General features: G+C 41.3%; 2 protein-coding genes across 3 annotated transcripts; one reads left to right on the forward strand and one right to left on the reverse strand.

Moving 5' to 3' along the window:
* The first annotated feature begins 527 nt into the window (after window positions 1–527).
* LOC136446706 (enolase-phosphatase E1-like) lies at window positions 528–21,785 on the forward strand. Of its 2 annotated transcripts, XM_066445191.1 has the most exons (16): window positions 529–732; window positions 1,164–1,296; window positions 1,668–1,807; window positions 2,396–2,567; window positions 3,042–3,165; window positions 5,038–5,126; window positions 5,410–5,468; window positions 5,928–6,015; window positions 6,488–6,611; window positions 7,057–7,221; window positions 11,578–11,715; window positions 13,200–13,355; window positions 13,911–17,400; window positions 17,992–18,093; window positions 19,125–19,251; window positions 20,508–21,785. In XM_066445191.1, the coding sequence occupies exons 1-16, from the start codon at window positions 672–674 to the stop codon at window positions 20,557–20,559; spliced, it is 5,220 nt and encodes a 1,739-aa protein (XP_066301288.1). In that variant the 5' UTR covers window positions 529–671; the 3' UTR covers window positions 20,560–21,785. The 2 variants fall into 2 exon arrangements, with proteins under 2 accessions (XP_066301295.1, XP_066301288.1); XM_066445198.1 differs by lacking the exon at window positions 17,992–18,093 and having other exon boundaries at window positions 528–732.
* Window positions 7,533–9,702, reverse strand: LOC136446714 (uncharacterized). The gene is made up of 2 exons (XM_066445214.1): window positions 9,485–9,702; window positions 7,533–8,874 (listed from the first exon to the last, which is right to left on the reverse strand). Exon 2 carries the CDS (start codon window positions 8,859–8,861, stop codon window positions 7,548–7,550), a length of 1,314 nt encoding a protein of 437 aa, XP_066301311.1. The 5' UTR covers window positions 8,862–8,874; window positions 9,485–9,702; the 3' UTR covers window positions 7,533–7,547.
* Window positions 21,786–22,043: the final 258 nt, after the last annotated feature.

Here is a 22,043-nt window from a genome sequence, read left to right on the forward strand (position 1 = left end):
ATAGCATAACTTATAAGGAAATTTCTACAACAGGCTTGTTACTGTATGACCTGATTTCGGGGACACTGGGGGGGAGGGGCTGTTTAGATGTCTTATGAAGGTCATGTAAACATATGGCCTTGTAAAAGTAGGTTATATAAACAGATGGACCACTGCACTACTCTCCAAGCAGAGGGGTGGGTCCGGCAGGTTTTTGACGTGTCTTTATGCATTTTTGTCTAGGTCAGGGTTGGTGACATAAAGTAAACGGGACAAACTAGAAAACTTTTACAGTTTAAACTCCGTTCAGAAAAACTAGAAAGCTCTCTACACTTTTCGTAGAAACCCTTATTGAAGTTGTTCTTTCGGCGAAGGTATGAGTTCCCCGAACTCTAGTGTGCAATGTTGAAATAATCTTTCTGTACCCCTGTGCCTTCTTCTGATTTTTTTTATGCCAGCAATTCCCCATTTGATATAGTCTATCATTTTTTTCAAGAGCGACAGGCTTGAATCCTCTATTCGAATTGGAGGACTCGAATCAGAGGCTAGTTTCATTACGTCTTGTAAACAGCGCGGCCATTTCGTAGCACCAGAAGTTGGACGTCCAGACGTTGGACCGACTGGTACAACGTTTAACGTTTTTGCCGGGGTTTTACAGTGCAATGTGATGAAATAAAGTGTAGAAAACCACCATGCCTGTTGACAGAAAGGCCGAAAGGTTTGTGAACCGCCTCGCTCACAAACTCAACTCAGGTGAGTGAAAAATCTGACAAACTCCGCATATCCACCATGTGCCGCGCATGTACATGTGCGCACACGTTGCCTTAAAATATTTAAGAGTATGAACCACTGAGCTGTGCAAACCACATGTTCTAATGTATAATACCTTCTTTGATTCCTTTATTAGATGTTATAGACGGAAAATTAGCTCAGAGTCACTTGTAGCCTAAAAATTATACCGAGTGTTATGGCTGCCCCCCTCCCCCAAAAGTATAACTTCTAACGCTACTTGATAAGATTATGACGTTACAGCTGAGTTCGGGCTCAAATATCTAATTCTGTTTAGGAGTAGTGCACTTGTGAATGCCTGAACATGTGTATAGATAAGCTAACAAAAGCCAGTGTTGCTTTACCCCTACATAAATGACAAAGTTTTCGGATTGTTGATTTTTTATTTTTTCCAGATGAATGTGCCACTATGGGAGAGGCCAAGTTCAGGGCCATGTTCCAGACTGCAGTAGATGACCTCCCTGACAATAAGAAACTGAAGGACTTCCTTGTCGACAACTTTGACTCATACTTCAACAAACTTTGGAGGTAGCTAGAGTCTTCGACAATTCTTAAAGGGTTGACAAAAATTAAATTGTCTTAGAAAAATTCTAGTGTTATAATAAAGTCAGTAATAAAATTAACGTGTTATTGTAGGTTTTCCTTTTGCCTTCTTGCAAATATTATTCATTTTTAATACTTATGTTACTATCGCAGGCTTACTGTATACCATAGCGTCTATCCAGGTAGAAAGTACACTTGTAAGTTGTACGATAAGCCTTTCAATAGTCAAAATTAAAGTTCCTAGCATTCGTATTCCTTTCTCTCTAACCGTGAATTATCCTGATTTTTTTCAAAGTCTTATTATATACAAAGCTAAGGCTTGTACATAATATTTCATAACACTGTGTTTGTCACAGAAATGTCCAAGGCATCCCAGCAGCACATGAAGCAGTGCCGGGCTCTGTTGAACACCGCTACAACCTGCGGGCTGCCGACGGGTTACGGTCGGCGCTTTCATGGGTGGGAACGCTACCCCAGGCCGAGCAGATGCCACACTGTGAGTCTGTACTTAAGTATTCTGACGTATGGCTCGTATGCTGAATCTGACTCTGAATCGCATGACTGGTAGAATGCTATAAAAGTCCTTTGATGTAACACACCAGCATTGCACTGGCAGGGATATGGCCATAGCTGGCTGCATTATACCAAGGAGGTTTAAATCATAATACCAAACAACTTGTTACACCTAATCCTCCCACTATGGCCTCCGTGGTCAGTATTTCAACCAGCCCTACAGCATCAGCTATGGCTAAAGAACCCTATACGATAATTACAGTCTCTGCCACAGGTCTGACATCTGTGAGCTGAATCACTTATTTCCTGCGCTTCCGTTTTTTTTCTGCGCTGTGCATCAGTCTGGCTTCTCCTGATTCCAGCTGTCTGGGCAGTGTGCATCTCCATCTGGAACGTTCATTTGCAAGGTCCTCCCAGTGCTCCGTATTAATATCTAGAGCCTCACACGTAACTTACTAACTTCCTTGGTATTGATAGTGATACTGATAAGTTGATGCAGCATTGTTTTAAAAATGATAATGCAGCATCGTTGCTTCACTTTTGAACTTTCTCTGCCTTTACATCACACCAGATCTGAACCTGTTCCAAAGATGGTTCCCTTCGGCTGAAGGTTCTGACGCCCTTCTGGACAACATCATCTCCTCCAAGAAGGACGACCTTGACTGCTTGGTGACCTTGACACAACTGTTGAATCTCAACAAGCAGGCAGTAGCACTGCAGAAAGTTGCATCAGCGTTTGTCAGGTGGGTCCGATGTAGTCTTATGCAACAGCTGAAGTTCGCACCTTGGCAAACCACAGAAGCTGCTAGCATAACTTGTCTGTTGGACCTTAACCTTCCCCCTGCTGATGTAGCCTTTTGGTAACAAATTTGTATCGATCATAAAGGATATTTGGGGAAAGGTTATGGTATCTGGCACCAATGCTTGAATGTCACCAATATTTTGCACTCAGTTCTGAGTCCTACTTTAAGTTTTACTGGTTGGCAAGAAATTTAACAAAGTGTAAAAGATGTTACGGTAATCTTCTCATAATACCATAGAACAGTTTATTGTTTCTGCTATGCTATTCCTATGGATGAGCAGGTTTTATCAGATTTCCTGATTTGATATACAATGAGTGTTTCACGATCAGGTACCTTGATGAAGAAGATGGCACTTGTGTGCAATTGAATATTCCAGTTTTAAGGACTTGAACTGAAATGACATTTTGTGTCCAGGAGACTGGAGGAGGCTTACGACAGCTGCCTGCAGGAAGATAAACAGGAGAGGGCAGCAGAACTGAGGGAGGTTGTTCTGAGGTTCCTGACGGTGCTGGACATACAAAGAAACCCTGCAGTCAAGGTGATTCAGGAACAAATTTTGTTTCAATCTTTGTAGATGCTTGTGTTGTAAATTTTCTATGAATAGTTTATAACATACTAGTAGTGGCTACACAATTTAATTGTGAAACAGGCATCAGAAATGATAATTTTTTGAAACTTTTTTTTTATTTTTTAGGAGAAAACTAAATCATTAGATGTTATATGATTCTGCAAGGTTTACATGTATCTGTAAAGGTACATTATATTGAGAATATGTTGCAACAGCAATACGTTCAGACATTTGTGTTTTAGGAAAGTGCTGTGGCCTAGTTATATTCCCCTTCCAGTGGGAAGGGGGATATATTGTTTTTGCTTGCCTGTTCTTCTGGTCTCATTCCTGTATTACTCCGAGTGGGTACCCTAAAAGAGTCCGTTGCCCAAAAAAATGAACGGCTGCATGAACGTGTGTCTATATCGGTGGGAAATTCCCTTTTAGCTATCCCAGCTGATATCAAGCGTCAAACTGATGAAAGCTTGTTTGTAACTGAAGAAATTAGCAGGCAAAGTTCGGCAGCCGCGCGCGAGGTCGGAAGTACACAGCCCGGGCATTGTGTGTGAATCGGTCCAGCGCTTACAGCTGGAAAGTGGCTTTTTGGAGGTGTAGCCAAGTGCAGATTGTAATTGCTATCAAAAGAGATTGTGTGTAGTGAAAATGTTGTCAATTTTTTTACATAATCTAGGGTACATGTTCTCAACATGGAATGAAAAACATTGGCACATTTCCTATAGTTTCATTACGAACGCGCCCATGTAAAACACGTTTTATAACATGTAAGCCTATGGAGCAAAAAAACTCATGAATGAGACCTTCTTCTTTCTTCTTCTTCTTCTGCCAAAAACCAAGTAGATGTGCGGTGGTAGCTCTACTAATGGTATTGCAGAAAGTTATATGTACCTTATGTTACAATGTACGGATGTTATATTTGAGATGAAAGGTGAATATACCTGACAATAAATTATGCTAATGAGGACCTCATTTGCATAATTTATGCAGAAACTTGTATTTCCCTTACTGTAAAAGCTACAGATGTCATATTTGAGATGTAGGTACCTTTAGGAAAGGTGAACACACCTGGACATAGATTATGCTAATGAGGACCTCATTTGGATAATTTATGCATAAAGTTGTATTTCCTTTAGCGTAAAAGCTACAGATGTCATATTTGAGATGTAGGTACTTTTAGGAAAGGTGAACACACCTGGACATAAATTATGCTAATGAGGACCTCATTTGCATAATTAATGCATAAACTTGTATTTCCCTTACCGTGAAAGCTACGGATGTCATATTTGAGATGTAGGTACCATTACGAAGGGTCACAAAACCTGGCCATAAATCATGCTAATGAGGGCCTCGTTTGCATAATTTATGCATATCCCTTACCGTAAAGGCAACAGATGCCATATTTCGGATGTAGGTACCTTTAAGAGAGGTGAACACACCTGGACATAGATTATGCAAATGAGGACCTCATTTGCATAATTTGTGCATAAACTTGTTTTTCCCTTACTGTAAAGGCTACGGATGTCATATTTGAGATGCAGGTACCTTTAGGAAAGATCAGAAAACCTGGCCATACATTATGCTAATGAGTGCATTATGCATAATTTATGCATAACCCTTACCATAAAAGCTACGGATGTCATATTTGAGATGTTGGTACCTTTGTCACAGTACCTAATGCCGACCTCCTTTGCATAATTTATGCAGAAACTTTGTAATATCCTTACAGTCAATGCTAAGGATGTCATATTTGAGGTGTAGGTAATGGGAGGGGAATATTCTGCATTTTCCCGAAAATGTTGCCATTCTAGTTTTGTTCATGTTTTCTTTCCTGTCATGTGCATTCAGTGGGAGGACCCTGGATATGAAGACCTTGTGGCAGCTTTTGTCTCCCTGTATGTAGACCTGAGTCTACTGGTAACAAGAACACAACCGAGGTAAACTTCATACATTTGCTACTAGGAACTTGGACTCATTTGGGTTCAAGTTCATACAAGAATCACATAGGGGTGTTTAAGGTAAGGTAAAGCGGTTGAACCTCAGACTGAGGACGAAGCATGGCGCTTTTTCGTCAGCTATTAGTGGAATGCGGCTTCGCTAAGGCTTGCATATTTTTGGCCAAGCACACTGGGTCACCCCTACTGTAGGGGTGCTTAAAGCTATAATGTCGTGGATATCCAAACTTAGTTTCTCTAAGTGAATGTTTTTTCTCATTTGCAGCACTGATTCTGTTGGCAAAGTGTCTCAGTCCATAGGAAACTGCATACTTGTATGGCTGGGTGAGTAATGAATGACCTATTTTTAAGGTTTGTAAAAGCAAGCAATATTCAGTGTTTATCTTTTTACCCCTGTTAGTCTATTATTCTAATTTAGATGTGTAATAAGGTGAGATGTGTACCTTTGTTGTGCTTTGTTTTATGTATCACTTGGTTAAAATTTTGAAGTTAGTTATAGAAGTGCAGAAGCAGAAGTGTTTGTAAGTTTTGCTGACATTCCACAATATGTACTTAATTTTAAGTTGTGCAGCCAAAATTCTTTCCATGCACCTAAGTTTTTAGGTCAGGTGTACCAGTGCACCTATTCCCAAAAATGAATTTTGAGCCCTACTATTGAAATCATACCAACACTAAAATTTTTATATCAAATGACAATATTTATTTTTATGTCATCTACACCAGTAACATGATAGACAGGGCAAACCTTGTTATGATATGAACCTCTTGTCCTGTTTGTTCCAGGTCACTCCCCAACTCACATCCTGGACGTACTTCTGCAGTCAGAGCCTGATGGGGAGAGAGATGGGGCCATCCTCACACCTGTATACAGGTTAGTCTTGTCTAATACTTTAGACACTGACAATGTGCACTATAACTATACATGTATTCTTCACTCATACTTGTCACCACTTAGAATATCTATCTTCCATTCATAATTAGTAGAAAAATACTTTCATCACTGGTGACATGTGGTTCCAAAGAAAACTCATTACTAGTCATTGAATCAAGTTTCTTAGACTGAGAAGACTGGACATTTAAACTATTGTGTACTTCAAATAGATCAGAGCCATGTCTTAGGTCATATTTAATGGTGCTCATTGCAAATTGGTATGATGTACCAATCAGGTTGGTAAGCCACTGAATAAAAAAGACTGCTTGTATGCTACAGTGCATGGTGAACCAGTCAGAATTGCCCAGAGGAATTAGACTGACAGTCACCGAGAAAATAATGATTTTCGGTCAATTTGTGAAATATATTTTTAATGCTAGACATTACAAATTGGTATGATCTACCATTGCAGGAGATTTTTGCACACCGCCCCTTCACCCCTGACCCATCAGGCCTACATCAGATACATTTGTGCGGTGTGCAAAGCCAGGGAAATCATCCCACAAAACTCACCCACATGGAAGTCACTACAGAAGGTACTTGGCATAAAAACATCTGATTCAGTATTTATTCACAATGTCAGTGCAGTCAAACTGTCAAAATGTAATTTCTAATCTGGCTATCATCAATGTTGCTTAGCATAGAGCCTACATGTACATGTGGATTTTAACTTTAAGAGACATTCATTTTCATACTTGAGTCTTTTTATCTGTAGAAAAATAAATTGCTTCCATTTAGCAGAATGCCCATAAAGCATTATGTGCAATTTGTAGTATTCTTTTTTCCTTTGTTTGTCCAATCAAGCAGCCCTTTTGGCAAGTTTTTCTGCTGCAAATTCCAGCAATTGATTCAGCGCTGAGATTCAACTCCTGACATCACAATATTAGGACAATCCAGTTTACAAGACCAGCTTTTTTAAAAAGCTCTTGTTTTCTCAGAATCAACGGCTAGAAATAATCTACCGTCTCTGTTTGACCCCAGGCAGTCCTGAGTACACCAGCGCCCCCTAGCTTCCTGTCGTGGTTAGGCACATGTAGTGCCGAACTGATGGACCAGGTGCCAAACACTCCCAAGTGGCGCGGCTCACAGGTCACTCAGTTCATCATCCTGGAGGCAAGCCAGGAGTTCAGGGAGAACCTACTGGATGTAAGTCATGTTACCACTACCAGTCTAATGAAATAAGAAATTATGTTGATTTTAACCTTCTCCCAGCTTCCTAACTTTATAACTAATAGGGAATTGGGTGCCAAACGGCTACTTCAGTGTGCTAAAGGATAACAGTATTGACAAACAGTAAACTGTTGTTAAAGCTGGTGTTATAATCATGTATAGCAACAGCCAGACAGCAAACACATCAAGCAAAGGAGACTTTTTAAAGACTTTGAAGGTATATTTGAGTGTACATGATTGTACACTACAAGTCTTGTACAATATATACATTGAATTAATCACTTGTTTTCTTAGAGTTCACCTTAAAGTTTGGGAAGAGACTGGCTTTTTGGCAGGTATCTTCCTGTCACAAGTCTAGGTTGATCGTCTTTTCTTGTATCATCTCTTGTCTTCCAGTCCAGAATCTGTCTTTGCTGGTGTGCATGTACAGGTAATGAAGTGGTGTTGTTGAACACACTACCGCTGGTTTTAAAACCAGATACTCTAATCTGACTGAACGGTTTTAACTGTGTTGGTTGCAGAGAGTGTCTCCTAGCTGTGTATGGGTTAACAGTTCTGTCAGACATTCCTTGACTCCCAGAAGTCAACAAGGAGTTTGTGAAACCTGCCCTTTGTTGTTTGCCCTTTGTCTCTCTGTTCTGTTTTGGTCCTTTGGTTTGACTGGTTGTGAGCTGACTTCCTGTTTCTGATACCTGGTGTCTAGTCATCCAGAGGATGGGTGCAGGACGTGTACGGTTACTTTCTTTTTCAGACTTGGAAGGAAGCTTCTCAACTTTTACCTCTTTAAGGCTTTGATGAACAGATGCTTTTGACATCCCTGGGCTCAAGTCAGTCTTTGAGTTCTCTGCAGACGGAGGGTGGGAAGCTGTTGAAGATGAGATAGTTGACAGATCGTCAGCGCCCTCTCTGTCCTTATCTTGTCTTTTGGGGTACTGGCTTGGTTTGATATCACTGGTTTCTTGTGGACTTGACAGTGTGGATGTAGTGCAGAATTGTTGTTCGGTTTTGTTTCTGTGGATGTCACTGCCATTCACATTTGTGGTGAAAGCGTCTTTACTTTTGTCAGGTTGCAGATTTGGAGTAGAAACTGTTTTCTCTTTAGTTGGACGTTTGTTTTGTGGTCTTGATGGAGGCAGGTGTTTATGCAATTTCTTCATTCCTTTCTTGACCAGCTTGATCACCTCGTTATATGGCACCCCTTCAGCCAGCTCTCTTTCAATGTTTTCCAACGTTTGGTAGAGAAAGGACAACACTTTGGAAACCTCAGCAAGTTTCCTTCCTTTTGACATGTTATCACTTTTCAGTTTTTTATTTTCGTCCTTAAGTGATTGATCCGGTGTTTTTTTGCGCTCAGTTGTGAGCTTCTCAAAAAGGAAATTGTAGTCAGTTTTGAGAGAGTCACAGAAATGTCCAAAGGCATCCGGGCCCCTTAGAACAAGCAGGTCCAGAAACTTTTCAACTTGTTGCCTCCTTGTTGGCTCCGTTTGTATCTCTTCAAACATGTCGGAGTTGAAGACCTTCTTTTCAATCAGGTACGACTTGATGTCTCGTACACGGAGGTTGCTCACGATGTCGCGTTGGTGATCGCGTAAAAGTTCCTCGTCCCTTTCATCCATTTTGGAAAGTTTTCTATAATAAATCAATCAAGACACTTCATTGACGAAACTTAGACAATTGTCATCTATATTTCCTAAGAGTTTGATTGCATGAAAACTTTAAATACAGTAGTCTGAAAATACTGGTCATTAGGTTTGTACATGTGCTACACTACACAAAGCCACAAAATCCCCTTCCCCATTCATACCCCACCCCCATGACCCAGATATGAACTTAACTTAAAAACTTAGTTACCACAATGGGATAACTCATTTTTGTAGTCTTTCATGTGCAACCAGAATGGTTCTAGAATTTTTGCACTCATCTGTTGAAATTTAAATTTCTTCAATTTTTTTAAAAATCTAGCTGCTCTAAGCTGAGGTGAAGACCTCCAGTCCCAACTTTGCTCTTTGGACGCTTTATGCTGCTATGTACAAAAGTCCAGTGGTCCAAAGTTTGCAAATTTACCTCTGCACCCCTGACAAGCCCTAGTCTGAAAAATAACTATTTTATTTTATGCCCTTTATCCATATTTGTAACTTAAATGCTGAAAATTTACCGCAAAACTTTCCCTATGTTGCTATGATACTAAGACTGGACAAAATAAAAGCAAACAAAAAGGAAAGTTGGAAATGTGACTCACCTGTTTGTCCTGGCAAACCTTGAAGTGTCCCTGAAATCTGACAATAAGTGTCACAAGGAACAGGGATAGAGAAAAATTGCTACATCCTTCAAAATGTTCAATCCTACAGTTGAGGAAAGAGATTTTCCTCCTTCTTACACGTGGTGTATCTTCTGTGTTGTCTGTTCCCGTTGCTGTGCAGTTGTTTCGCACTATTGACTTAGTGTCACTCGATACACCTGTGATAAAGCCAGGTCTAACTTGTGCAAAGTCCGTTGCGCACCTCAGGCAGCGCATGTCCGTAGCAGCCCTATTTTTATCTCATTTGTTAAGAAGCTATTGTATACCTGTCATGGCATGGGAAAAAAGAAACAGTGCATTGCTTGCTCAATTACCGTGGTCTTCTTACGTGCAAACTCTTGCTTTGACTACACTGTATGAGCACAAAACAGGGAAATATTTGCTTAGTCACTTCTTTAGAACTTTGAGACACTGTGTTAGATTACTGTGGGAGAACCTTGAAAAGTAGACAAAGCATACATGTGCATGGTAATTCATTAGGTGTTGTGGACTGGGGGGAAAAGTAGTGTTAGGGGTTATATATTACCTCTGGTAAACCATTACACCTGCCAGACAGATCACCCACATAAATCTGTGTACATGTATTCAATTTTTACACCTTCCAAATATGACACTGTTAGTCAAATGACAATATTGGAACATTTACACTAATTGTGTTTTAACACTCATGTATGTAATACATTTATACACTTTTGTATTTTGATTCTGAATTTTCTATGTATCTCAAGTATAGGTTCCTTGTATGCTTTATAGAAAGCTGCTATTTTCTCAGACATATCCCCCTTTCATTATCTTTCAAAACCAGAACAGAAAAAATGTTTTGACAGCTAGTGTTAGACCTAGAGATTCTTATCCTCAGAATAACTAATCCTCAAAGTAGCATGGATTAGACGTTGCTTGTACGTTAATTCATCCCTTTTCTATGCTTAAAGTTAATTCTGTAAGATAACCTGAAGAACTCTATGTATTGCAAGTACAGGTTCACTACCAACTCGGTTTTGGGTGAATCAGCCCTTTTTGGGTAACTAACTCAAAATGGTTGGGTAAGAAAGGGTAACAAGGGGTACCTCATTGTTCTCTCCTGGGCTGATTATGCAAGTTTTGGGTGAAACCCCATGCGTTTACTTTGCAACAGAACACAATGGAAAAGTACCCATTTTTACCCATGCATTTCATAACACCTCTGGTACAAAGTGTGAAGCAGCAAGGGAAATGCTTGTGTGGCCAACCTCCTTGACTATACCATTATGACTTTCCTCTTGCGAATTTGCAGTTATGGAACTTGGTAGGCTTTTTGCCTAATCTGGGAAAATCATAGTTCTTGGTATAATCTTTCTTTTCTCAGAAAAAAAAAACTAGCTAACCCAATCTAGAACAGGATCCAATACACATCTGTGTCTAGGCACTGTCTGGCCTGCTGTATTTCTTATGAAGACTGTTTCATTGTCTGCAAAAAGCATCACTCCAAGTTCTTTTGTTTGAAATTTACCTGTGAGCTGAATAACAAAGCTTTCTGAGTAGAGCCAACATGCCAAAAGAAAATTCCGCCCCAAAATGTTGCCCAGTTGCAGCAGTACCATTAGGATAGCAATTTCTTTCAGTTTCACCAAGAACTTGGGCAGCGAGGGGTCATTTCACACATATTTGTGAAACCTATTTTCACCCAATCTTACTCCTCTATGACCTAGGTGTGAATTTCGTTTTCACCCAATACATCTACATGGAAACAATGCCAAACCAGGTCACCCCTTTTTACCCATTTTGACTCTATTGGGTTGAGTAAGTTACCCAAAAAGGGCTGATTCACCCAAAATCGAGTTGGTAGTGGTTCCTTGTATACTTTTCGGAAAGAGCTGCTATTTTCTCAGACCTGTCCCCCTCTCATTCTCTTCCAAAACTAGAAAAGAAAAATGTTTTGAAAGTCAGATCTAGCAAATCTTATCCTCAGAGGAATTTATCATCCTCAGACTAGCATGGTTAAAATGTTGCGTGTACGTTTATTCATCCCTTTGTGTTATTGTTTCACTCCACAGCTTCTGACTGAGGGACTTGAGCAGTCTGACAGTGTTGAGTCGGAGGTCAAAGTTCAGACGGAGGACAAGGGAAGACCCTCAGCTGACACAGATCTGTTTTTTGTGGACACATCAAAGGATGGAGACACAGTGGCACAGGTACACACAGGCCTCGAAATTAACTTTTTTCCCTATTGTCCCTGAATCGTCCCGAAAGTGGATTTCAACTGTCCCGAAAGTGTCCCGAAGTGTCCCAACCAGGGCCAAAGATGTGAACTTAGTGGGGGTTCTGGATTAAGTTCCAGAGGTTCATGTTCAGCTTAGAACCTATACTCAAGTCTGAACCTGAACTCAAGCCATGGCATATGTGTGTTAGAAATATATTTTTTTCAGTTGCATACAAAATTGCATGTTGGCAAACATTTTGCATGCAAAATATAATACATGCAAAATTATATACAGTCAGTAGTAAACACAAAAGCCCTCAAACAGTGAAGAATTCCAACATACAATATACAAGTTTTTAAGAAATCAATACCTTTTTCTTATTTAGTAAAATTTCTAATATGGCAAAAATAACAAAGAAGTACTTAATTTCGCCCCAAGAAAGAATAAAGCACGATGCTGGATTTAATCTATCATATTATCGGGCAATATCGGCCCTCTATCGACATTTGAAACTGCAGTTTCACAAATTCTCGTTAGAGGGCGTTGTGTCGTTCTCGCGTGTTATTGCGAGATTTAGCGAGAGTTCGCTAAAAATTTCAAGATGGCCGGTGTTTATTTCTTTTCTTCGCCAAATGGCCGAAATCGCGGGAGTTTTTATTGCTTTTTTTGTGTTTTTAGGCACAACTTAACAGGTTGACTACGGATGGAACTATTTAATAAACATTTCCCAATGGAAATGGGAACATCTTTACCGCAAAATCTTCCGCTGAATCAAGTTCCTCCATGACGGGGACTGACTCAGAATTTTCTGATTGTCCCGAAATAGTCCCGAAACGTAAGTTGAATTGTCCCGAACCCAAATTCTACTGTCCTCGGGACACGGGACATGGTTAATTTCGAGGCCTGACACAACTGACGGATACTGATTGAAACAAACAATTTCAAATGAATCATTAACAAAATACAGCCCTTCAAACAGAATTAAAAGGCTAAAACATACATTTACTTGTGAAGACGATCTAAGTTTTACCTACTTATGAAAGAAATCTACAACTTGTAAACTATGAATCTCTTGATAGAAAAGTAACTCGAAGCTGAAAAATATACTTGAAAACTCATCTTTTTTGTTTCCCTTTTGAGCCAACAAGACCCATTGGACTGTGATAATATTTTAGGCCCTGTTTGTTTTATGTACCGGTGCAATGTCCTAGTCAGTAGGAGTGTTTGCCTTGCACGCGGTAGGTTGTGAGTTTGATCCCGGCCGGGTCATACCAAAGACTTTAAAATGGCACACACTGCTTTCTCTGCATTTGGGAAAGAATATATGGCAGTTAAACACACACCACTACCAGTGGACCAGCCCCCTGCCGTAGTGATTACACAAAGTTGTGTGACCCAGGGGCTATTGAAACGGAGATGTGCCGCCCTATGCACTGGTGCGGGAAGGACGTTTAACTTACACTTGTTTTCTGTAGATGGGCACAGATGGCACAGAGGTGGAACACAGCGGGAAGGAGGCCCAGCTCCTTGGGGAGATCCACACTCTGCTGGGGGGGATCGACGTCGGGCAGGACATGCCTGAGGAGAGGGAGGGAAGTGAAGAATCGGACGTGGAGGAAGTAGAGTTTCAGGTGAAATGTTTGATAAGACAATCTTAACTTTTGTCACCACCAGTATGAAAAGACTTTTGCCATGTTGATTTGATTATATGGATGACATCCTCTGGGGACCGAAAAACTGATGCCAGCATGCAAATAAAAAAAGTTTTAAAAAAAAAGTTGCCTTCATTATGAAATCTATGTGGTCATCAGGAAGGATGAACAAAACTAAACACACAGAGGATGGTATACCCAAATATAGGTTCTTCATTTTTGTTCTTTCAAATTGATTCTTTGACTTTGGAATTGATTTCGGTATTCTACGACATTAGCATCCATTTTCCGAAGTATTTTTTGGTGTGCAATTTACAACATGTACTTTCTCATTCTGCTATGTGTGATTTATGGTATGGCCGAAAACTTATTTTCTTTTGGAAACGGACAAAAATTGATGCGCGTGCAGATGTCAAATCAACATGGCCTTACTTGGTGGGACAGCTTTAATGCTATAGTGATACCCACAACACATCTGTTGGACATACATCTGCAAGCTTTGTCATTATTACAATCTTTCTGGTTGGTTTTCAGGTGCCAAAAAGTAAAGCAAAGAGGAAGGAGGAAGTTGCAGAGATCGTAGCTCAGTCCCTGCAGACCTACCGGAGGCACAGTGTCAGGATCAGGGCGCAGGAAGAGAGGGACAGCACCTCTGGACTCTGGGCTGTCAAGAGCCCCGTCTCTCCTCTACAGGGGAGGACAGCAAGGACAGCACGGAAGGACAGCGGGGACAGAACAGAAGAACAAGTGGTAGATGTAGAAAGCAACAAGCTGAAAGCAAGCAGTGAAGAAAGTATGTCAGTTGCAACGGGAGAAAGTGTTTCTGAACCACAACAAATGGAGGTCATAAAGATTACCTCTGATGACAAAGAAGGAGATGATGAAGAACTTGTGAAGCATGGAAGAGACGTTCCCAAATCTGTAGACAAGGGGCAAAAGAAGGGTAAGAAAGAGAAAGGTAAAAAGAAAAGCAAGAAAGAGAGTAAGGAGGGAGGTAGTGAGCAACACGATAAGCTGGAGAGAAGTTTTGAAGACATCAAATGTCTAGAAGGAGAGAGCTATGACTCCAGCCAGGAGAGTATTGAAATGATGGCATTTAAGGCTACAGCATCAGAGTTGCTTCAAGACGTTGAGAAGTTCATAAGCACCACCAAGGAGGATGAACAGGAACTGCAGGTGGACATGGACACAGAGGAAAGCAAGACAGACACGTCTGAAGCTATGAAGGAAGTAGCAAGTGCAGAAAATGGTGAAGATAATTGCCTCCAAGCAGAGGTCAAAGGCAGTGAGGAGAACCAAATGAAACAGGACACGGAATCAGCAGTAGTGGAATGTGGTGCTGATTCTGGTGAGCTTTCAGGTGCTGAAAAAGAAGAATTTCAGTCACATGAAGGGTCTCCCACTATAGAAGAGCCGGGGCTTGCAGATACGCAGGATGGAACGCAGTCCGTTCCTGATTCCCAGTCCGATACTGAGGATGGCGAACTTAAGACAACGATTCTGAAGTTGCGTCAAGGACCACGCCCTCCTACATCAACAGCAGAACCTGATTTGGACCAGTCTGAGATCATACCATTGGTTGTGGAGGGAGATAGAAGTAAGACTGGAGAAGAAGCAGTAAAGACACTGGATGAAGAAGTTGTTGTGGAGGCAGCAACAGCTAGCATCACAAAGATTGAAGAAATACAGAAGGAAAGTATCTTTAAGACTCCTGCCTCACCATCAAGAGGAAAGTCTTCTCCTGCCCGAGCTAACCTCTCTCCTTCAAAGGCGTCCGCTGTGAAGACAACAGGGCTGGCATCGTCCCCGGCAACTCGCAGACGGAGGCTGTCGACAGACGACGAGCTTCATGAGCTGGTAGCGGAAGTGACAGAGAAAATAGCCCAGGACAACAGTGAAGATGATGTGAAGAGTCTCGCTCCAGCCACACCTCCTTCAAAGTCTGCAGACAAGCGCCGTCGCTCCACACTGGGCCAGAGTTATGGCAAGTACATTGAGAAGCAGACTTTCCCTGATGTTGTCATGGAAGGAACAGACACTGGTGATGTAGTTGAAGGAACAGAAACCGATGACGTAGTTGCTGACCAGACAGAAAAAAGTGAAGCTCCTGATGATAACACTTCCATTGGTAAAGAGTCGACTTTAGAGCACACAACATCAAAAGGTTCAGACACTTCAAAAGTAGATGAGTCTTTGTCAGAGACTGTATGTTCTGATGAGGAAGAAGAGCCTTCCAAGACGGTGAAGTCTTCAAGAAAGAGTGCCAAGAAAACCAAGGAGAGGGAGCCTACTCCCATGGTAAAACGAGAACGTCGCAAAACCTCCCAGCAAACATTGCAGCCTGTCGGAGAAGAGCCCGGTCGTGAGACGGCTCCACATTCCAGCGACAGCTCTTTGTCTTCCAACAACAAGAGGAAAAGTCTGCGGAGAAGGAAGCTAGATTTGAACGACGAACAAGAAGCTGAGAAAAGCAAGGAAGAGTTGGAGAAGCAAAGTGGGAAGTTATCAGAAGAAACTGCTGAACAGTCAGAGGATGCAGTGCTGGTCTTAGAAGATAAAGAAAGTCAGGAAACATCAGCAATGGAAATGACAACAAACACAGAGACAGCAGTTGTGGAGAGGCAACCAGGGAAAGATGAGGATGATGTTGCAGTGGTACAACCCATCAGTGACGTAAGCTCAGAACAACTGATGGAAAGTACAGGCAAGAAGCAAGGCAAAGTGTTACGGATGGTACAGTCATCGCCGACCCCAAAGAGGAACAAAGAAGAACAGGACAGGATCAAGTTGGTCTCTCCCCAAGGTAGTCCTGAGTTACAGTTTGCCACCAGCGGACACATCGTGGTGAGGGTGAGCAGCGATGCTCCTGACCACAAGCCTGTGATTGTGCAGTCGCCAACTGGAGAACTTATCATAAAGGCATACAACCCAAAAGTGGTGGTAGCCCCAGATCTTGCTGGGAACGCCAAGAGGCTTGACTTTGACGGCACAGGCACTGCTGATAAAGATGGAGGACGACGTGCTGAAGGGACAGGCACCAAGAGGGATGCATCCTCGGCCAGCTTAGACATCCCCAAGGGAAAGATGGTCCTCAGGACCAGATCTAAGTCACCCATCGCTTCCGACTCCAGCTCGCTGACATCTGTGTCCTCCATGTCTGACACAGCGAGTGGGTCCAGGAGAAAGAGCAGGAGGAGTCTAAGGAAAGTCGAGAAAGAGCCTGTCGTCCCGGAAGAAGCCGAAGATAAGGACGACGAAGACCTGATGCTGCTTGATCCGGCTGTTCCGACTACCTCTGGGACTCGTCTTCAAAGGAGTAAGGTACCCAGGGTCATCTTAGAGGACATCGGCTCCCAACAGACGCAGGTTTCTGACTCAGATCTCAGCGTGAGCTCACAGAGCAGTACAAGGAGACGCAGGAGCAAGGCTGCCACTGTTCCACCCATTCAAGAAGACTCAGACAGCCAAGGAACTAGAAGAAGCTCAGATCCCAGTGTGAGCTCACAGAGCAGTAGTAAGAAACGCAGAAGCAAGGCTGCTACTGTTTCACCCATTCACGAAGACTCCGACAGCCAAGGAACTAGAAGAAGCTCAGATCCCAGTGTGAGCTCACAGAGCAGTAGTAAGAAACGCAGAAGCAAGGCTGCTACTGTTTCACCCATTCACGAAGACTCCGACAGCCAAGGAACTAGAAGAAGCTCAGATCCCAGTGTGAGCTCACAGAGCAGTAGTAAGAAACGCAGAAGCAAGGCTGCTACTGTTTCACCCATTCATGAAGACTCGGACAGCCAAGGAAGTAGAAGAAGCACAAGAAAGAGAGCCACTGGCAGAGAGAAGGAGTCCCCACCAAAGAGGGTGAAGACGTCTGGAGATGATGAAGGAGATGAGGAGAAGAGAAAGTCAGAGATGGAGAGTGGTCCAGAGCTGATTGTCTTAGACAGCTCACCTGTCAAGGCAACCCAGGAGGATCCACCTGAAGCTGGTGGTGAGGAGAGGCCAGTAATAAGGGGCAGGGTTAAAAGAGGTGTGTATTAGTGTACCGGGTAATGATCTGATATATTTAACACATGTGCGTAGGTGAATTAAAGCAAGTAGTCATTCTTTACTTGATACCACTTGGGAAAAGTATTGGTCGTATGGCACTAAGTCTTATAGCTCTCATCTGCTAACAAAAGCTATAATGGTGTTTTTTGATTTCAACATTCAACAGTAGCTGTGATTTTATTTATTTAGTAGATGTAAAGGAATATAGAGATACCTATACATACTTGTACATCCTATAGAGATACCTGTACATACTTGTACATCCTATAGAATGATAACCCTTTCTTGTTCACTTGTCCTGAAAACGGTTATGTAGCTTCTCTTCAAATTTTGTAACCAGTATATTCACTGCTTGTAGCATGTTTCACAAAAGTTTATTTTTCAAAACGCATGGCTGTAGTATTATGCATCTAATGTTCCAACCATATTTACTGCACTAACAAAGGCTTGGTTATTGTTTCTAATAAGTAGAATCAGAGAACACTACTGTAAATGTAATACTGTGCATCTAATGCTTGTACCATAATCACAGTGCACTAACAGGAGCCTGCTTATTCTTTCTAATACATAGAATCAGAGAGCACGAGTGTGTCTGAGGTCTGGTCTGATGTAGACATGTTTAGTCTGTCCCCACCTCGGACCAAACGTGGCAGAAGGCTGAAGGCTGTGCATGGTGAGGTCCTAGAGTTTACAGTTTTCTACTTGTGACTGTTTGTCAAAGTGAATAGCCCCTGTGAGTGTCAGAACTGGGGTATGCCTAAACACCTCACCCGACCTCATCCGACCTCACCCGACCTCATCCGAGTCTAAAATGCAGTGTATACGGGGCAGGGACATTATTTGACGTTCTGGATATGTTAAATATGCAATTATGAATGCAAAACAAGCAGCAAACATGAAGTATTTACCAGTTTATATAGGTAACGGGAGGTCAAGACGGCCGGCGCAATGAATACACACTGCGTGCGTGTATTCGAGGCTGAAAAACACTTTGTGTACAGTTATTGTGTACAGATACTGGTTACAGTTATTGTGTACAGTTTCTATGAGTGGTTTGTGATGAAAATGTAATTAGTGCCCACCGTCTTATCGTCCTGTCGGACAAAAATAAATAAAAAAGGTATGAAGAACTTCCCCATGTAGACCCCAACAGTGGCATGATCCAATATGGCGGCCAGAAAACGAGCGGAGTAACTTATAAAAACTGGTAAATACTTAGAGTTTGCTGCTTGTTTTGCATTCATAATTGCATATTTAACGTATCCAGAACGTCAAATAATGTCCCTACCCCGTATACACTGCATTTTAGACTCGGATGAGGTCGGATGAGGTCGGGTGAGGTGTTTAGGCATACCGTCAGAACTGGATTTGGGTACTGCCTATTACTTATTCACTTGTTCAGCAAGGTATATCTCAAGTGCAGTAAAGCTGTAGTGATGTTTAGCACATACTGGAAGACACTAGCATCGTGCAAGTCTTGTAAAACCAGTTGAAGATATGTGTAATATAAGTGCACCTACAAAACATGCACATCATCTAGCCAGCAGGCCCTAGAAAACTGCAGTACAGAACGTTTACAGTATGGTTTTATTCAGTGTAGAATTATTGTCAGTCAGTCAGTCAGTATGACTTAAACTGTGCAAAATGGAATGGTCACATGTCCAAAAAAATATAATTTCTAAAGAAAATGATTCTTTTCCCCAGAAACTTTGTCTAACGCCTCCAGCATGTCGGACCAGAGTGCTCTCGACTCGGAACAGGAGGGCAGCATCAGCGCACGGACTCGCAGCTCCCGCAAGAGGAGGTCAGAGCATGCTGGGAAACTCACCAGGTCAGGGTCAGGGGTCAAGCTTGGCCCCAAAGCAGCTGTGCCTTACGGTTCCGGTTCGGAATTGTTTTGACCGCCTACCTAAATAGTGCGTGAAGATAAGACGCAAATCCTAGGTTTTCTCGTTAGTTTTGGCTCCCGATTTTTCGGCTATCGCTATAGCAGTGCGTTATCTTTTATATTTCCTGAAAAACCCGATCTTCGTAGCGGTTTACGGTTTCCGAGTTTTGGTCGTCCGCGGGTACTTCCTGGTATTAGTGCGCGATGACGGTAACGCGGCTTTGTCGCCTGATTACCCGAATCGTGCGTTCTATGTGCGTTTTGCGTGGTTTCGCACTATCGGGGATTGCGGAAAACGTATCCTCACGATTTTTTTCATTTTTCCTAATTGCACAGACAGAATGATGACCTTTATTTCCATATCAGTCATTATCCTAGGAAAACTTTTATTTTCCTTCCAGCGGCCTTGGAAGAATGCTCTAAAAATAGCAGTTTTGGGGATGAAAATTGCTTTTAGTGACGGTTTTCACTAAAAATGACGTTTCCACAGAAAATATCAAATTCGTCTGTCGTTCGAAGATAAGTCACCCTATCCATCAGAAACATTGAATCGGCCGAAAAGGGATGTTTGGAAAAGCGCGATTGCCTTTCTGGGAACGAGTCAGGTCAGCCCCGAATTTAAAAAAAAACTCCGAACCGAGACCTTTACGATTCTTTTCAGTGCAAATCTAGTACATGTGGTGGCATTAATGAGAAACTGTTTGGGATTTCACAATCCTTTGCAGTTTGCAGGATTTTGCGACAAAGCATTTTGTAATTAACTGGTTTGTGTGACTTTTACTTTGCATTGTGTACAATTGGAGTATCATAGCAGTATAAGTGTATGTAAAACTTGATAGCGTTTTATAAACCTTTCTTCACAGTTTGTGATTCAAGTACGTCAATAGCTTTGGATTTGGATTTTTGACCATATCCAAATTTTATCCAGTTGCTTGAGTAACTGTTACCTTTCATATCTTTTTACCTGAATGTCTAACCTTCATCCTCGTAGCTTTGGATTTAAGCTACAGAATATAGATTTTTGTTTGTGTTAAGATTCGGAATATGTTTATTGTGCTCAAATCTCACAAGATATTTTTAGAGTTATCAACGGTTTACATGTTGTACATGTACTGCAGGGGCTAGCTGAGTGATACAGTTAGATGTCATTTCAATGGATACCAAAATGACCCACCCTGTTGCCCCCCTTCCCAATGCAGGTCTGCAGTGATGGCTGAGGTGGAGGCAAAGAAGAGACTGAGCATGCTGTAAAAGTACCCTGTTACCTCGATGTCAGGGCCTGGTGATGCACCAATGGAACATCTTCATCTTCAGAACTCACCGTTATGAATTTGATCACAATGATTACAGTGTATCTTACATCAATTGTGGTACTGACAACTTTTATACCACCGCCTTCTGATCCTTCTTGGTCAGGGACTAGAAGCTGAGCTGTTCAGTGACACAAACACTTGTAAGAGTCAAGTTTCATGGGGAATAGATGAACTTGTGATTTACAAAAAAACATGCTTACTCCACAGTTCTTAAATGTGGTCTGTTTGCAATGTGATTGCGATAGAACTTCTTTGAAACAAAAGTTTTCATAATGTGGAAATAAAAGTATATTAAACAGTTGTTTCATGTGAAACCAGGTGGACCAATAGCTCTGGATACAGCAATGGAAAGTCAGTATTCTTTTTCTAGAATGTCTATGAACTGGAGCACAATGAAGACATGTGAACATATGATTAGACTTGGTTCTAATTGGTAATCCAAGAAGATGTTAAAGTTGCTAGATTCCAATAGTTTTGTTATATATTAAACATTCATGATCACTATAGGAAAGATTTTTGTAACTTGTCATATGAAGCTCCTTTGTCAGAAATAGAGGTTAGAGTGGTAAGAATAAGTTAGTTAAACAGTTTGTTTAGGATCACTGAAAAAAGAACCTGATGTACTGGTATTTGTATGTTGGATCGTTGTAGGATGATATATATAGTTCTGAAAGTCTATGATATTTGCTGATATAACAGACCAGATATAACAGATACTATATATACCAGCAGAAGACATTCGAATCTTTGTAACTCTTTCATACAACATATTGTGATGATCATGATTTACATGTGGTTATTGGAATCTATAAGAAATTGAATCATATTTTGTTTACTTTGTTTTGCCAAAAACTGATGTAAAGAGGAGACTATAGTTAAAAGAGAAATGATGAAATCACTGGTATTTCTTGAATTCAAAGTGGATGAAGGGTATCAAGGAGTTAGGCTTAAAGAAAAAAGAGAAAATGACAACTTTAAGAAAGCGTTTCATGTTATTTTGTTGAAGGCAATTCACTAATCTTCGCTTTACCAAGAAGTTGCCATGAAGCTTTAACAGAAAGATCTAAATAATTTATCGTTAAAGTTATTGGATGGTAACTTTCTGTTCGCTTGACCTTTATCAGTATTCTATGATGAAGTTTCCAATATACATGAGAACTGTAACAGAGTGCACCAGTTTTCGATTTGTTATGGCTTGGAAAGTCAACTTTGCTCTGTCACACCATGGAGACTAATGTTTTTCAATAACAACCCTTCTGGTTCTGTAAACTGCAAATTCTCTGTTCAGGACATCATGTAGATGGTACAATAAAGTTGCACGATTAACAGCATAACATGCACATTTGGAATGTTTCTTTTTATTGTGCGTCATTCAATAATTTGAAAATGTATTCGGCTTCTTCCACCTAAAGTATTTGTTTC

The sequence above is a fragment of the Branchiostoma lanceolatum genome, chromosome 1 (genome assembly GCF_035083965.1).
Source record: "Branchiostoma lanceolatum isolate klBraLanc5 chromosome 1, klBraLanc5.hap2, whole genome shotgun sequence".
Taxonomy (NCBI): domain Eukaryota; kingdom Metazoa; phylum Chordata; class Leptocardii; order Amphioxiformes; family Branchiostomatidae; genus Branchiostoma; species Branchiostoma lanceolatum.